Below are 12,583 nucleotides of genomic sequence, written 5' to 3' on the forward strand. Positions count from 1 at the left end.
TGGTACTGACATGGCATTTTTCGTCAATTTTAATATCCGTTCTGATGACTGGAATTTAATTGTAAGAAAATCAAAAGGTTGGAGACTTGATTACAAAAAAAAAAAAAAGGTTGGGACTAAAGTGAAAAAAGGTGCAAAGTTGGGGACCTATGGTGTAATTAACCCTAGTAATAGTCTTATATCTATCAATATCAATACTTTTTTTAAAAAAGAGATCTTTTTCTTTCTAAAATACCCCTCAATTTAAATATATTGTTGAAAGTAATATCATAATCTTATCCATCCGATTGGAGTTACATATATAACCAGTCACTCGATCTTTTCAGATTTTCGATAATAATATTATTATTGACAAATTTTTAAATTGTATCTTCTCATATTTTTTTTTACCAAACTTTTTCATTTTTCTTTCCATATGCTGCATTTTCTCCGGATAATGCGTTCCACGCATTTCGTCAATATAATCGCCAACGAACGCATTATCGCCAATTCTGATTCTCATACTCAAGTCTTCATCGATTAATTGGCATGAAAGATATATTTATAAAAAAACACAATAACCAAAAAAAAAAGGGCCTTTTTTTACTTTTCTTATTTTTTATATTATTTTCTTTTTTTAAGTTATATTAGTATGATGTTTTATTTTATATGGATCCTATTTTGGTCAAGAGATCGATCTAAAAGACTCCTCATACGCACTCATCATATGCACGAAAGATCACCCCAACTCCCTAGTTATATTAGTCCTTTCATATATCTGTGGCACTCATCCATTAATGTGGACCAATAGGAAGGAACCGAATTGTATACTAACTTTTATCAGTTGAGGTCACGTGTGTTGGCATTCGGTTAAATCGAATCGGGTACGCCCATAAGCGGATTCGATCCGACGGATATTATGTTATCTAATTGGATTAGGATTAATCTCGCTTTCAAATTGGAAAGCTAATTAGAGATAAATCTAATCATATTAGGATAACAAATAATAATCGATTTGGCCTTATCTCTAACGCTATTAGGATTTTGGAATTCCTTATAAATAGACGGGCGATCCCACATGAAACGATGTACACGGAAAGAGAGAATAAGAAAATAATAGAGAGAAACCACATCCTCCATTGACCTATTATTCTAGAGGGACTTGCACGGTGGATTTGTGATCGTGCTCGTTTGTAGTTCGATCCATCGCGAGTTTGGAACGTAAGAAGATTTAATCAAGGACGATCAAAGGACACGTGAATCAACCTCGACGATCCGGGCTCATCGAGTTGTAATCCGAATCGCTTCCGCAAAAAGGTACGAACCGAAAACTTGCGCTGCGTTCTACAACGTGATTTGATTAGTCTACACTTTCTTCCAAACGAGTCTTCTTTTTTCAGTTGTAGGTCTTGTATGTGCTCGACAACTCCTGGCATTTTCACTTGCTCTTTATGCTTTCGTCTCATCTGCTGAAGCCTCTTTCAGGTCTTCATTGCCTTCATAATCGTTTCTCTCGGCCAAAGCAGGGAATCGGCCTTGACCCATGTATTATTAGTAGGTAGATTAGCCAGAATAGTAACGATTCTCGGGCTAGCTAATTCCGCTCTACTCTTCTCGATCAACGCTACTGTTGATGCCTCAGGGCCGAGGATGACTCGTCCTCATCTTTGCAGACGTTTCGGCATCCATTTTTTACCACTCTGATCAATTTGCTTACTTTTTTCTAGATCTAGACTAGACAGCAGAATTTTTCATCATCACTTGCGCGCTTCTCAACCGAAATCTCTGCACGACATTTATCACATAGATTATGTTCATCCTTCGGACAATTGTCTTTCTTTCCGTCCTAAGTCTGTATGCTTGCCATTGTGACTTGAGTCGTGAAGTGATCATCATCTACGAGTTTATTTTCTCTTTCGATTGCCTCTCTCTAAGCGGCCGGCTCGTTGTCCCAATTGCAACATGTTGGTAAACTCTTGTCCCTTTAAGTGATCTAATATTTGAAATACTTGTCCAGAAAACACCAAATGTATGCACTTGAACTCTGAGACTTGTAAAAAGTAGCAATTTTTTGTCACCTTAAATCATCAAGCCAGATACTCCTTTACTAACTCATTCTACTGTCACCGCAATAAAACTGTTCATAGAACTTGCTCTCTATTTGCTCCTAGTTGGCAGCAAACATAAGGTTAAAGAATTATACCAAGTAAGGGTTGTCCGGGTCAAGAAAAGATAGAAGAGCTAAAGTCTAAGATAGAGGTTCACGGCTACCTTGCCTATGGCGCTACAAAGCAATGATCTGCTCCAAGCTGGACTACCCGTCATCCAGTTATTCCATATTCATGTTCTTTATTGATCTTAACTAGGAAACCATATTGATGTCGTAGCAGAGGAATATCAGTAAGTGCATTATGCCACAACATGGCTATGAGGTTTCTAAGCCTCTCAATCATTCGTTCCTAATCTGTGATCAATTCAAACATCACACGGGCTTAACGTTGGGCACTTCGCATGATCAGGTCCATTTTACTCACAACCTGGGACATAGGCGAGATGTATCCCAGCTAGCGACTCCTTCATTGCAATGAGCTCAAGCTACGACGGAGCTTCTAAGGTCGACTAGAATTGAAACTCAAACTAAAATTGTCAGAGCTGCTACTACGCTCGACGAGAATTGGAGTAGTAAATTACTTTAACTTCGGTATGAATGCAAAAACTACTACGAATTCGAAATCGCCTGAATAGTTGATTTGTTGTCGTTTTAGAAGGGAGTCCCTAAGATGGTCGTAAATACGGTAATTATAGTCTTCGCAATCTGAATCAGAATCTGACTTTTTTAATAAGCTCAAATTTCACTTGGAAACTTAACTGCTACAATTTCGGCCAAATCCCATCTAATAACTGAATTTTAATAATTTTGATCGAATCTCTGAAAAAACTGTGATCCTAATTGACCATATCGAACAGCCGAAATATTTCGCTAATAATTACATAACTTTATTGATTTCCAAACATGTAAATCGCACCACTTGCCTCTGAACTTCCAGCCAAGTGATCTGATAGCCACCTGATGGACGCCACGTGGCTTCGTAGCCGCTCCTCTAGAGCCTAATGCTCCCCTAAAATGGGGGAACCGTGAAAATTATTTAGTGCACCCAGTGCACTTACACCAAGTGCACCATATTCTCATAAATTTTTTATTTTAGTTTTTATGATTTTAAAATTTAGGGTTTACTATTTAGATTTTGAATTTTTGGATTTAGCATTTTTATAATTATTTTAATTTTTAAACTTTTTGTTTTTTTAGTGCACTACCTTAAAATCCTTAATTCTATAAAACCCTAAATCCATGTACTAAATCGTAAATCCTAAAAAATTCAAAATAAAAAAATTTATAACTATATGAATGCACCAAGTGCACGCAATATCACATATTGCTCTCTCAATATTGGGAGAGAAGACCGACCGTCCCTAGAGCAAGTGGCAAAGGGCTTGGTGGTTGGTACCCGAAATCCAAGTTTGAATTCTAGTTGATTCACATTTCTAACTAAATTTATTTCTAAATGAAATAAATGAAGCGGGTAACGTGCTACCTATCTCTCCAAAAAAATATATATATATTGAGAGAGAAGTGGACTCCTCTGTGGATGGGCGCCGCTAATATTGGGAGAGCAGTAGGCGCCTTAGTAGATGGGTGCCTCGTGGCTGCAGAACCACACGACCCCCATGGAGAGGCAACCCGAACTGGACCTTTTTTGAGTTGCCTCTCCACCGAATTTTTTTCCATCTCCAAATTTCCAGCCAAATTTTATTTTAGTTATTAAACTTTTAAGTTTAATATTATTATCGTATTAGTCTCTAAACTTATAAAAGAGTTTCATTTAATTCTTACTAGTACAGTGCCTGTACTGCACAGTGAATAAGTAGTATTTCAAATAATTAAGATAAATAGTTATTAAAGTTTTACACTTTTTTATTTTAGTATTCTATGATTTAAAGTGTATCGAGTTAGTGTCCTGTGGTTTAATTTTTATCTTTTCGTCAGCTTTTTTGTTAATATTTTATTATATTATATAAAAAAAACTTCAGATACTCCATCTAAATTTATCAAATATTCACTTTAGCACCCTTTAGCTTTAACTTTGTCACTGATTTAAAAAAAAGTATAGTAAAAATAATAATAAAAATATAAAAATAAAATTATATGGTATTAAATTAATACACTTTAAACCACGAGCTAGTAAAGTGAGAAATTGTGAAACTACACGTGGTATATGAGGTTTCCCTAAATTTATACTCAAAAAGCCCTTTTCCTCCGCCTCTCTTCGATCTCTCTCCGCTGAACCAAGGAGGAAAAGGAAAGGTTGGGGTTTTGATCACTCTTCTACTTCGCAATTTCGATCTCAAAAAGTGCGCCCTCGATCAATCGCGTTAGGGATTCGCGTTGCAATGGTGTTACCTATCGATTGATCTTATTATAACAGTTTTTTTTTTTTTTTTTTTTGCTATTTTTGCAGGAGGAATCTGCACGCAGCTCACGAATCTGATCAAAATGTACGTATTTGAGAATCTTTTTGTGGTCACTTTTGCTTATTTTTAAAGTATTTTAATTAGTGAAAATTCTTTTTAAATCTGCTTTAAATTGTTTGGATTAGGAATGGATAGATCATATGCTAGATTGCTAGGGTTTTCTTGCTGATTAGGGCTTGAAATTGCAGGGATTCCAACAATTGTTTCATTTCCGTGTGTTCATGAGTGGCATGATTTACTTTGTTTTGGATAATTTTGTGGCGTATTTGACTACTGTTGTTGCTCATTGATTATGTTTAGTGGTACTTCACTTTAATTTTGATCTAAATTAGTATTCTTGAAGTGCCAACAAAATCACTAACGAAATTTTGTCCAGAAGTTTTAAAAGAAGAATACAACTCCAATCCAAATTTTGCTTGATTTAGAGGATATGGATTAATTTGGATTTAATTGAACTAAATACGCCAATTAGGTTGTATCGCCATGTCTTATTTTGAGCAAGAATGTTATATTTTATATGAGAATCAAATCTTATAAAAGTATTGGAAATAGTGCTCTTTAAGGAGGCGTGCATATTCTGAGGCATAATTATGTAGAACAGAGCATTGAGAATGTTTGTTTTTCACACAATCATGGGCAAATGTATCATTGGTCAGCTTACGTGTTGCGAATTTCTACCCGGCTCACTGAACTTCAAATTGCTGCAATTAAGTCATTAAAGCTCCTTTTCAATGTTGACCAGATTACTCTATCAAGCTATGTTCAGATTCCTTGAAATAGGAATAATGTAGCAGTTGGTCTAGCTGGCTTATCACCTTCATGAGATAGATGATGTGGCGATGGCATGGCGCTGTTTCATCTGTCACATCATTTCTTCAAGAAGAGGTGACGGCTGAATCTTAATAGTCTTGAGATGACGCGGCCACTAATCATCTGCCACTGCATCACTACATCATCTCTTTGGCGAGATGATATAATAACTGAATCAGCTTCCGTAATCTCTATTAGGAAAAAAAAAAAATTTGATGGAGTTTGACGAGGGCAACTTGATTGGAACAAAGATTAAAGTTAGGTGATTCAAATGTAACAAATCGAAGTCCAAGGATGTAATGAAATTTCATGAAAAGTTCAGTAACCAATAGTTTGATTCACTCATAAAATCAGAGAAATGATATGTTTCTTGTGTTTTTTGTTTACATCAGGGCGGATGAGGAACTTATTGACCCAAAGCAGCATCTTGAGGAGCGATGCAAGCCAAGATGTGTAAAAACTTTGTACGATTATCGGGTAAAACATTTGATTCTCTACTTTCCTTATAGATCAATCAGTCCTTCGCATGCATAATGGTTTAGAATATAATGCGGAAATTTACCCAATTAAATATTTACTGTGTGTATTCAACTTACAACCCTGACTATGATGTTGGTTTAGGAACTGCTCTAAAGTTATAGCTTTGAAACCTTTTTTTTTTCCTGTTTCATACAAGTCCATAATAACATAGGATGCTCCTACCTGTTCTCTCATTACTGTTCATTTTTGTATACTCATCCTTTACCTAGTTGATTTATTAGGAGAATCCGTTTTTGTCATAAACCTACAATATGTCTTTTATCTTCAAGGCTGCTGCTTAATAGACTCTTCGGTTAGAAGTCCTCCCAACAGCTTAACACTTGCAAAAATAAGTTGCAAACTGGAGCTTCTACTATGGGACTTAGAACTCTTCTCAGCTTTCCACCACAAGAAAGCTTTATGACTTCTGTTTGCTGCACGCCTTGTATCGAAAATTTTGGATTTCAAAGCTTATAACCATATTCATATTTTTTGACTTCCATGTATTTGTGTGGAGACAGGTACTGTTGATAATCAGATTAAAAAAAAAAGAAGAAGATTTGGCATATAACTAGCTGAGAAATCAGCTTAGTAAAAAAAAGTACATGAAGGAAAACAAATTTAAAAACAAAGTTCAGAGGGCATATGGTAAGACTTAAAAAGATTCTATATGTGGTAACATGAAAAGCCATCTTTTTGGAGCTGAAAGCAGTTAATGTTCTGATTGCTTTTAGCCATTAGTTGAGTGTATATACATAGTACATCTATGTATGTACAAGTTCTTGAATTGTTAATCCTTTCTTTCTTGACATAAAATCTCAAAATAGAAAGGTGTGGCAGTGAACTCTGTAACTTGTGCTGACTTGTTTTCAAAGAAAGACAGTATAAACCAATGCATATTTTTAACATACTCCAGTATTAAGCTGAAAAAGCTGGTTGTTAATTTCATAATGTGCAGGCATGTGTTAAGAGAGTCGAAAATGACGAAACTGGCCACAAGCACTGCACCGGCCAATACTTTGATTATTGGCTCTGCATCGACAACTGCGTGAGTATATTTTCTCTTTATGATCTATTTCTAACAATTTGAATTAAATTTTATTTGAAATGTTTGTAACACAATATATATATATATATATATATATATATATATATATAAAATTGAGCTAGAATACTTTTAGAAGCACCAAGCCGTTGGTGCTTCTAGGTTTCTAGCCTTTGGATCTACTCCTTGATTACTAATACCCTTTGGATCAAACACTATTCCACCTACCACCACGTACCACCATCATCTCAACCCTACATCTCTCCATCCAATGGTTAAAAACTCAAAAGCACCACCCCTTTGGTGCTTTTGAGAGTATTCTAGCTCAACTCTCTCTCTCTCTCTCTATATATATATATACAGACACACACACACACAACCAGAGAGAGAGAGTCTAGCTACTATACTTTTATGAGTACAACTGTCTTCGTACTCATTAGACTTTTCGATGATAGAGCTTTCAAATCGACGATTTATACCGTTTAATATAATTTAAAATATTTAAACATTCTAGAAATTGAATTTCATGATTTTTTTTATATCATTACTTTACGATCAAAAAACCTCAAAATTGATAACTTTAGCGGCCGATATGGGACATTTTCAAGTTTAACGTTGTAGAAAAATTGAAATTGGGTAAATTTTGATAGAAAATTCTATTTATTTTCTAAATCAAGATTAATGACTCCTATCTTGAATTGAAGAATCTTGTCCTCTAGTTTTGGGAGGTCGCTTGATGAACTTTATTATAATTTAAAAAAATTATGAAAATTTGTTTTTAGGTAGTTCAAATGCTTTAAATCATGTTTAACATTATGGATTGTCAATTCAGAAACTTTATTATCGAAAACAAATTATTAGTACGAAAAGCTCTATACTCATAAGAGTATAGTAGCTTTATTATATATATATATATAGAGAGAGAGAGAGAGAGCTACTATAATAACTATAGTATCGGGATTCTAGTATTATAATCTTGTTTTCGATCTTAGGGCGTTCAAATCAATAATCCACACCGTTAAAAGGCATTTGAAGTTTTTAGGAATAAAATTTTATACTTTTTCAACATAGTTTACTTCATGATCAAACCATTTCAAAATTTTTAATTTTTAATGACAACTGTAGCGAGTTTGTAGTTTAACGATGTTGAAAAAAATTAAAATTCTATTCCTAAGAACATCATATACCCTAGATCATATTTAGTTGTGTGGATCGTTGATTTGAACAACTGAAGATCGAAAACGAGACTATAGTACCAGAGCTCCGATACTGTAAATAGTATAGTAGCCTCATTCATATATAGTGTCCGGCTACAATGCTATCATTAGCACCAAGCACTTGGTGCTACCAAGTTTTCTGCCCTTTGATCTGTCCCATTGACCATTTCCACTCATTAGATCATACTATTCAACCAACCACCCACTCATCCCTAAGGGAACACTATCATCCTAACCGTACATCGCTTCATCCAAGGGCAAAAAACCTAATAGCACCAATGATTTGGTGCTATTAATAAGTATTCTAGCCTAATTCTTCATATATATATATAGAGAGAGAGAGAGAGTCTGGCTGGTATACTATCGGGTAGCACGGAAGTCTCTATGCTACCAAGTTGTTTTCAGTGATGCGGCTTCCAAATCAACGATCTGCTCTGTTAGACTTTATCTACACTATTGAAAGTATTTGAAAACTAAATTTTATAATTTTTCGACATCATTTACCTATCAAACGAGTAGTCTAAAAATGAACGATTGAAAATAAAATTCTCATAAAAAATGATGATAATGACTTGAATTTAAACTCAGAGGTATTGATCTTACTCTGCATATTAAAAAGAATTTTCTATAAAAATTTTATTCGATTTGGATTATTTTACACCGTTAAATTCACAAACACATCACATCGGCCATTAAAATTGTCATTTTTGAGATCTTTTGATCACTAGCCAAATAATGTCGAAAAATTATGAAATTTAGTTTCCAGGTATTTTCAATAGTGTAAATCAAGTCTAACGGAGCCGATTGTTGATTTGAAAGCCGCATCATCAAAAACAACTTGGTAGCACGGAGGCCTCCGTGCTACCGATAGTATACCAGCCTAGTTCTATATATATATATATATATATATATAATTGAGCTCCTATGCTTTTAAAAGCACCAAGTCGTTGGTGCTTGTAGGTTTTCGGCCTTTGGGTGAAGACTTATAGGGTTAGGATGATAGTAGTTCCCTAAAATTGAGTAGGTGGTTGGTGAAATAGCATGATCTAAGGAGTGGAATTGATCGAAGAGATAAATCTAACAGTGGAAAACTTACAAGCACCAATTGCTTCGTGCTTTTAAAAGCATCATATATATATATATATATATATATAGAGAGAGAGAGAGAGAGAGAGAGAAAGAGAGAGAGAGAGAGAGTTGAGCTAGAATACTNTACTATTCTATCTTACTTATATCAAAACAAATAATAAAACTCAAAAAACTAATTTCATCATCACCAAGTTACAGCATTTCTCAAAAAAAAAAAAAAAGTTACAGCAAAACAAACAAAAAAAATAATTGAATTTAACTTTCAGACCGCACAAGTTACGTCAAAACAAACAACAAGAAAATAATCACACTTCAAAAAAATTCAAACACCACTGCACTTAAGTTATGTTGGATCTAACGATTCGTCAATCCAAACGCCCTCTTAAAGAAGCACCGGTTCCTATTGCTGGGGTTTAGAAAAGGTTATTTTGTTCTCTTTTTCATAATTTTTTTTTTTGAGAGAAAGGTAGCATGCTACTCGCTTCGTTTATTTCATTTAGAAATAAACTTAGTTGGAAATATAAATCAACTAGGATTCGAACTTGGATCTCGGATACCAACCACTAAATCCTTTTGCCACTTGCGCTAGGAAGTAGGAACGGTCGGTCTCTTTTTCATAAGTTATTAACTATTATTCTATCATCATAAGTAGTTGTTGTTAAGATTATATATATATATATACCCATCATATCCTATGAATTAGATCATTAGGAATATATAAGATCAAAGCGAATCATAAGTTTTCTAATGACTAGTACATTTGGCATGATTCTTTCTCATATATATACATCTGTCCGAAGTGCTTAAATTATTTTCAAAAAAATTTCCATCAAATCAATCTATTTTAATTCAAAATATAAAATTCAAATGCAAAATAAATTTTAATTATTAGCTCTCTCTCTCTCTCTCTCTTCAACAGATAAGTTAAATTTTCTTTTTTGAAAAAATCTACTTATATACTTTAAAAGGAGTGTATGATATACACCTACTTATTCTAAGATAGAATAATTTTTACTAGTCAATCGATGTGACTAGTAAAAGTCATCTAAGTAAAAATCATCAATTAAAAAGATGTAAGATATAAATCCGAAATGGACTGTACAAACAATATCTACTATATATATAGGTACTATTAATAGTTCAGTAGCCTAATTCTGTATATATATATATATATATATATATATATATATATATATATATATATATATATATATATATATAACTCAGCCGGAGTGCTTCCACAAGCACCAAACCCTTAGATCTAGCTTTTGAGGGCTAGGATGATTCTTTCCCAATTGGTTTTAGTGGTGATAAGTGGAATAATATTCAATCCAAGTTGGAAAGAATCATCCTACTCTTTAATAGCTAGATCCAAAGGCTAAAAAGGTCGCAGTACCGAGGGGTTAGTGCTTGAACTAGGCTAGAATACTATAAATAACATAGAGCTTTCAGTACTACCAAGTTGTTTTCGATGATAGGACATTCAAATTAATGATATGCTCCGTTGGACATAATTTACGTTGTTAGTAGTATTTAGAAAACCAAATTTCATATTTTTTCGACATTATTAGGCTAATGTGATGTATTTGTGAGTTTAACGGTGTAAAACAATTCAAATCTGGTGAAATTTTGATCGAAATTTTTTTTCACTATTTAAAGCAAGATTAGTATCTTTGATCGTAAATTCAAGTCTTTTATTATTGTTTTTTATGAGATTTTTATGTCAACCGTTTATATTGAGACTACTCGTTTCATCGGTAAATGATGTCGAAAAATCATCAAAATTGGTTTCTAGATATTTCCAATAGTGTAGATCATTTTTAATAGAGTCGATCATTGATTCGAATGTCTTATCGTTGAAAACAACTTGATAGCACATGTGCTATTAATAGTATACTAGTCGGGCTTGCTCTCTCTTTATATGTATCAAGAGATAGTATACATATATATATATATATATATATAGAATTGAGCTGGAATGCTATCAGTAGTAAGCTGGCTCCGTTGCCACCCATTTGTTTTTTATGATGGAGCCTCCAAATCGACGATCAGCACCGTTGAACACGATCTATACCACTTGAAGCATTTAAAAACCAAATTTCATACTTTTTCGATATTATTCTCTTGTCCATCAAGTTGACACAAAAAATGAACTGCTGAAAATGAATATTCTTTAAAAAGTGATGATAGGAATCTTGTAATCAAGATCGAGAGTATAGATTTTGTTCTAAATAGTTTAAAAAAATTTCTAACCAAAATTCAATTGATTTGGATATCTTTACACCGTTAAACGAGAAAATGTCTTATATCGATCATCAAAATTACAAATTTTGAAACTCTTTGATCATTAAGTTAATAATGTTGAAAAAATTTGAAATTTGATTTATAGATATTTCAAGTGATATAGATTATATTCAACGGTGTCAATTGTCGATTTTGAGGCTCCATTATCGAAAACAAATGGGTAGCAACGGAGCCCGTTTGTTATCGATAGCATTCCAGCTCAACTTTCTCTCTCTCTCTATATATATAGAGAGAGTCTCTCTCTATATATATAGAGAGAGAGAGATCTCTCTATATATATATATAGAGAGAGGGAGAGAAAGAGAGAGACTTCTGGGCTTTTGGATATGTGTGCTATTATAACCACCAATTAGCAAGCACAAGGCATCCAAGAGTTAAAAATTGGTAAAATGTGTTATTCATATACGATTTATCTTATTTCCAAAATTTTTCTTTTAAACACAGGCTTCGGAGAAGCTTTTCGATAAGCTGAAATGATGGGAAAATTAACCAAATATTCGGTTGGTGATGTTCTCTCTGTCGGCCCTTTTTTTTTCCATGTAATCCAATAATGTTAGCGTATTTTCCTGTTCAATTTGTGGCAGGACAGAGTCATTGTTTTCGCTGCTACTGTTCGAGACTACCTTTGAATAATCGCTTTTTTAATTTCGTTTGGATTGTTGATTTGAAGGGATTGTTATAAATTTATACTGCACATGCGAAAGTATTTTATTTACTTTATATATATGGACAGAAACTTCAATGTGTTAAGAATGTAGTAGTTGAGAAGTCAGTTTTGCACGCATGCTATCCCGTGAGCTTCGTATGTTGTTAGCTAGTGAGCCATCTAGTGAGCGGTTTAAAAATCGACGTACTCTGGTGAGTTATTCAACACTTTGATCACACACTTATTTAGATCATCAGCTATATTTTTGTATATCCTTTTTGTTTAAGAGTGGTTGTATTAATACTCTTGTTCCCTCAAATTGGATTAGGTATTGTGTGTATTTCCTCATTTCAGTTACATGGCATTTTGATTACAAGTTTTCTGTTTCCCTCCTCCTAAAGGTTTCCTTAAGGGAATTGACATATCTAGAGTAATTTTTGAATC

General features: G+C 33.7%; 1 protein-coding gene across 2 annotated transcripts; it reads left to right on the forward strand.

Moving 5' to 3' along the window:
* LOC109725404 (cytochrome b-c1 complex subunit 6-like) lies at positions 4,262-12,243 on the forward strand. 2 transcript variants are annotated; one of them, XM_020254577.1, is made up of 5 exons: positions 4,262-4,342; positions 4,497-4,533; positions 5,712-5,796; positions 6,797-6,886; positions 11,938-12,243. In XM_020254577.1, coding segments are annotated over exons 2-5 (210 nt in total). In that variant the 5' UTR covers positions 4,262-4,342; positions 4,497-4,531; the 3' UTR covers positions 11,971-12,243. The 2 variants fall into 2 exon arrangements, with proteins under 2 accessions (XP_020110166.1, XP_020110167.1); XM_020254578.1 differs by having other exon boundaries at positions 4,293-4,389.

The sequence above is a fragment of the Ananas comosus genome, linkage group 20, assembly GCF_001540865.1.
Source record: "Ananas comosus cultivar F153 linkage group 20, ASM154086v1, whole genome shotgun sequence".
Classification (NCBI taxonomy): Eukaryota; Viridiplantae; Streptophyta; class Magnoliopsida; order Poales; family Bromeliaceae; genus Ananas; species Ananas comosus.

Bases quoted from the DNA above. Each gene is read 5' to 3' on its own strand.
- LOC109725404 (XM_020254577.1), top strand. The intron at 5,797-6,796 runs GTAAAACATTTG...CATAATGTGCAG, and splicing joins AAACTTTGTACGATTATCGG to GCATGTGTTAAGAGAGTCGA. The intron at 6,887-11,937 runs GTGAGTATATTT...TTTTAAACACAG, and splicing joins GGCTCTGCATCGACAACTGC to GCTTCGGAGAAGCTTTTCGA.